The following is a 4,828-nucleotide window of genomic DNA, read 5'->3' on the forward strand; positions in this document are numbered from 1 at the left end:
AAGACTTGGCCACTGGTCGATTCACGAACCTATAACAAATATGTACATATATATAAAAGTATGTTCAAAATATATTTATAAATTTTTTTAATACGTTTTACTGTTTTAAGTTTATTAAGTCAGTTGTCCTCGTTAGTAACCTACAACTAGTTGTCCATAGTTAGATGTACAGAAATAAATCGATATATATTATCTTGGATCAATCAACGACCCAGTGTATACACGTCTCACCCTAGATCACAACTCAAAGTATATATATTTTTGAAATCAACCTCAACCCTGTATAGCTAACTCCAACATTACTGCATATAGAGTGTCTATGGTTGTTCCAAATAACATATATACATGAGTCGATATGATATGTCAAAACATTTGCATACGTGTCTATGGTATCCCAAGATTACATAATATAATAGAATACATGTGTAATACAATATGAGTTAGCTAGGATATGATTAATATAGATTTGTTACCAATTTTCACGTAGCTACAACAAGCAAAAATATCCAATCTTGTTTTACCCATAACTTCTTTGTTTTAAATCCGTTTTGAGTGAATCCAATTGCTATGGTTTCATATTGAACTTAAGTTTATGAATCTATACATAAAAAGTATAAGTTTATAGTCGGAAATACAAGTTATAAGTCATTTTTGTAAAGGTAGTCATTTCAGTCGAAAGAACGACGTCTAGATGACCATTTTGGAAAACATACTTCCACTTTGAGTTTAACCATGATTTTTGGATATAGTTTCATGTTCATAATAAAAATCATTTTCCCTGAAGAACAACTTTTAAATCAAAGTTTATCATAGTTTTTAATTATCAAATCCAAAACAGCCCGCGGTGTTACTACGACGGCGTATGTCCGGTTTTACGGTGTTTTTCGTGTTTCCAAGTTTTAAATCATTAAGTTAGCATATCATATAGATATAGAACATATGTTTAGTTGATTTTAAAAGTCAAGTTAGAAGGATTAACTTATGTTTGCGAACAAGTTTAGAATTAACTAAACTATGTTCTAGTGATTTCAAGTTTAAACCTTCGAATAAGGTAGTTTTATATATATGAATCGAATGATGTTATGAACATCATTACTACCTCAAGTTTTGTGGATAAACCTACTGGAAATGAGAAAAATAGATCTAGCTTCAAAGGATCCTTGGATGGCATGAAAGTTCTTGAAGCAGAATCATGACACGAAAACAAGTTCAAGTAAGATTTCCACTCGAAATAAGATTGTTATAGTTATAGAAATTGAATCAAAGTTTGAATATGAGTATTACCTTGTATTAGAAAGATATCTTACTATAAATAAGAAAGATTTCTTGAGGTTGGATGATCTCTTTACAAGATTGGAAGTAAGCTAGCAAACTTGGAAGTATTCTTGATTTTATGAAACTAGAACTTATAGAATTTATGAAGAACACTTAGAACTTGAAGATAGAACTTGAGAGAGATGAATTAGATGAAGAAAATTAAAGAATGAAAGTGTTTTTAGGTTTTTTTGGTCGTTGGTATATGGATTAGATATAAAGGATGTGTAATTTTGTTTACATGTAAATAAGTCATGAATGATTACTAATATTTTTGTAATTTTATGAGATATTTCATGCTAGTTTCCAAATGATGGTTCCCACATGTGTTAGGTGACTCACATGGGCTTCTAAAAGCTGATCATTGGAGTGTATATACCAATAGTGCATACATCTAAAAGCTGTGTATTGTACGAGTACGAATACGGGTGCATACGAGTAGAATTATTGATGAAACTGAACTAGGATGTAATTGTAAGCATTTTTGTTAAGTAGAAGTATTTTGATAAGTGTCTTAAAGTCTTTCAAAAGTTTATGAATACATATTAAAACACTACATGTATATACATTTTAACTGAGTCGTTAAGTCATCGTTAGTCGTTACATGTAAATGTTGTTTTGAAGCCTTTAGGTTAACGATCCTGTTAAGTGTTGTTAACCCACTGTTTATTATATCTAAAGAGATGTTAAATTATTACATTATCATGATATTATGATGTATTAATATATCTTAATATGATATATATACAATTAAATGTCGTTACAATGATAATCGTTACATATATGCCTTGTTTCCAAATCATTAAGTTAGTAGTCTTGTTTTTACATATGTAGTTCATTGTTAATATACTTAATGATATTTTTACTTATCATAATATCATGTTAACTATATATATATATATATATATATATATATATATATATATATATATATATATATATATATATATATATATATATATATATATATATATATATATATATATATATATATATATATATATATCCATATATATGACATCATATAGTTTTTACAAGTTTTAACGTTCGTGAATCACCAGTCAACTTGGGTGGTCAATTGTCTATATGAAACCTATTTCAATTAATCAAGTCTTAACAAGTTTGATTGCTTAACATGTTGGAAACACTTAATCATGTAAATAACAATTTCATTTAATATATATAAACATGGAAAAGTTCGGGTCACTACATAATGTCACTACTGTTATCATTTATTATTGCTACTTAGTGTTAATACTACTACTGAACACTGTCCATGCTACTGTTACTACTAAGCACTATATACCACTACTACTTACTACTAGAACTACTAGAATCTTTATGATTTAATATTATTTACTATGCATCACTACCCGTTGCTATTATATTTTTACATACTGATTTCATTGACGCTAACCGAGTGTGTTATCTTGACCAGAAAGATAATGCTGCCGAAGAAGTTTACCCAAGCTGATGTTCGTCGGTGGATCACCGAAGGTTTAACCGAAGCTGTGGCTGAACTCCCTAATGGAACCAACAGCAACAAAACTACTAACACTGGTAATCAGCAGAACCAGACTAATCGTGACACTACCAATGTTTCAAACCAGAGCAACGACCAGGATACTACCAAAACTACTCAAGACACCGACAACTAACAGACCAATACTATCAACACCAACATTGTCAATGTCAACAATGTCAATACCAACACTACTCTAGGAGGATGTACTTATAAGACTTTCTTGAGTTGCGAACCACATTCGTTCAATGGTACTGAAGGCCTAGTCGGTCTGACTCATTGGTTCGAGAAGCTTGAGTCTGTTTTCCGTATCAGCGGTTGTAGAGATGCTGATAGGATGAAGTTTGCGTCTTGTAAGCTGTCAGATGGTGCTTTAACTTGGTGGAATACTTATGCTAAATCTGTACGTATGGATCAGGCTTTTGAGACTTCATGGGAGGATTTGAAACAGAGGACGATCGAAGAGTATTATCCTTATAATGAGATTGTTAAGATGGAGCGAGAACTCCCGAATTTGAAACTGGTTGGTACTGATTTAGCCAGCTACAATAAGAGATTATTCGAGCTTGCACTTATGTGTCCGAACATGGTTACTCATGAACGTCATAAGATCACTCTGTATGTGAAAGGGTTGACTGAGAATATTCAGGGCGGCGTGACTACTTCAAAGCCAAGGACTGTTCAAGATGCAGTCGAGATGGTGCATGAGTTGATGGATCAAATTCCAGAGCGAGTAAAGGTTCCTGCAGCAACTAAAACTAAGACTTTGTCAAGATGGTGCATGAGTTAATGGATCAAATCGAAGAGCGAGTAAAGGCTCCTGCAGCAACTGAAATTAAGACTTATGATAATAAGAGGAAATGGAATAACAACAACAATAACTCTGGGAAGAACTAGAACCAGCAGCCTTATAAGAAACAAGATACTGCCAAGGGCAACACTGCTACTCCAAATACCAACTCTAGCTACAAGGGAAGATTTTTGTTATGTGCTAAATGCAATAGGCATCATCTGGGAGATTGCATTAAGAAGTGTGATAAGTGTAAGAAGAATGGACACTTGGCTGTAGAGTGTAAAGCTGGTTCGAATATGTGCTATGGATGCGAAAAAGATGGTCACTTTAGAAAGGATTGTCCAACTGCAAGTAAGAGTGCTGAACCTGCTTGAGGAAGAGCTTTCAACATCAACTCTAATTAGGCTCGTGATGATCCCAAGCTAGTCACGGGTACATTTTTACTCGACAATCATCATGCTTATGTACTTTTTGATTCTGGAGCTGATAAAAGCTTTGTGTCTAGAGATTTTTGCCATAATCTTAAGAATCCTGTATCATGATTGTACTTAGAAAACTTATACTCTATAGAACTGGGGAATTGTAATCTAATAAGAGCTGATAAGGTCTATCGTGATTGTACTTTGATTTTGGCTGGAACATTTTTTAGAATAGATGTGATACCGATTCAACTAGGAACTTTCGACCTTGTGGTTGGAATGGACTGGTTAGCTGAGAATAGAGCCGACATTTTTTGCCACCAGAAAGCGATTCATATACCTGTTATCGAAGATGAACCTTCGATGGTGTATGGAGTGCGAAGCAATACACCGTTACACTTCATTAATTGTTTGAAGGTGCAGAAACACATAAGAAAGGGTTTTCTTGCTATCCTGGTTCACGTGAGCAAAACTAAATCTGAAGGCAAGAAACTCGAAGATGTGCCGATTGTTAGAGAATTTCTCGATGTTTTCTGGACGAGTTACCCGGACTACCTCCGCATAGAGATGTAGAGTTCCAGATTGACTTAGTGCCTGGAATAGCACCTGTAGCGCGTGCATCGTATAGACTTGCACCTTCAGAATTGCAAGAGTTGTCTAGTCAATTACAAGAGCTTTTAGACAAAGGATTCATTCGACCGAGTTCTTCTCCATGGGGAGCTCCAGTTCTTTTTGTAAAGAAGAAGGATGGGTTTATGAGACTATGTATCGATTACAGGA

The 4,828-nt window shown here is 33.7% G+C and overlaps 1 protein-coding gene across 1 annotated transcript; it reads left to right on the plus strand.

The window, feature by feature from the left end:
* Positions 1 to 2,759: 2,759 nt before the first annotated feature.
* On the plus strand, positions 2,760 to 4,621 carry LOC139870801 (uncharacterized). Its single transcript, XM_071858573.1, has 4 exons — positions 2,760 to 2,874; positions 3,037 to 3,613; positions 3,841 to 3,980; positions 4,182 to 4,621. Exons 1-4 carry the CDS (start codon positions 2,760 to 2,762, stop codon positions 4,619 to 4,621), a joined length of 1,272 nt encoding a protein of 423 aa, XP_071714674.1.
* Positions 4,622 to 4,828: the final 207 nt, after the last annotated feature.

Source organism: Rutidosis leptorrhynchoides, chromosome 10, assembly GCF_046630445.1.
Source record: "Rutidosis leptorrhynchoides isolate AG116_Rl617_1_P2 chromosome 10, CSIRO_AGI_Rlap_v1, whole genome shotgun sequence".
NCBI lineage: Eukaryota > Viridiplantae > Streptophyta > Magnoliopsida > Asterales > Asteraceae > Rutidosis > Rutidosis leptorrhynchoides.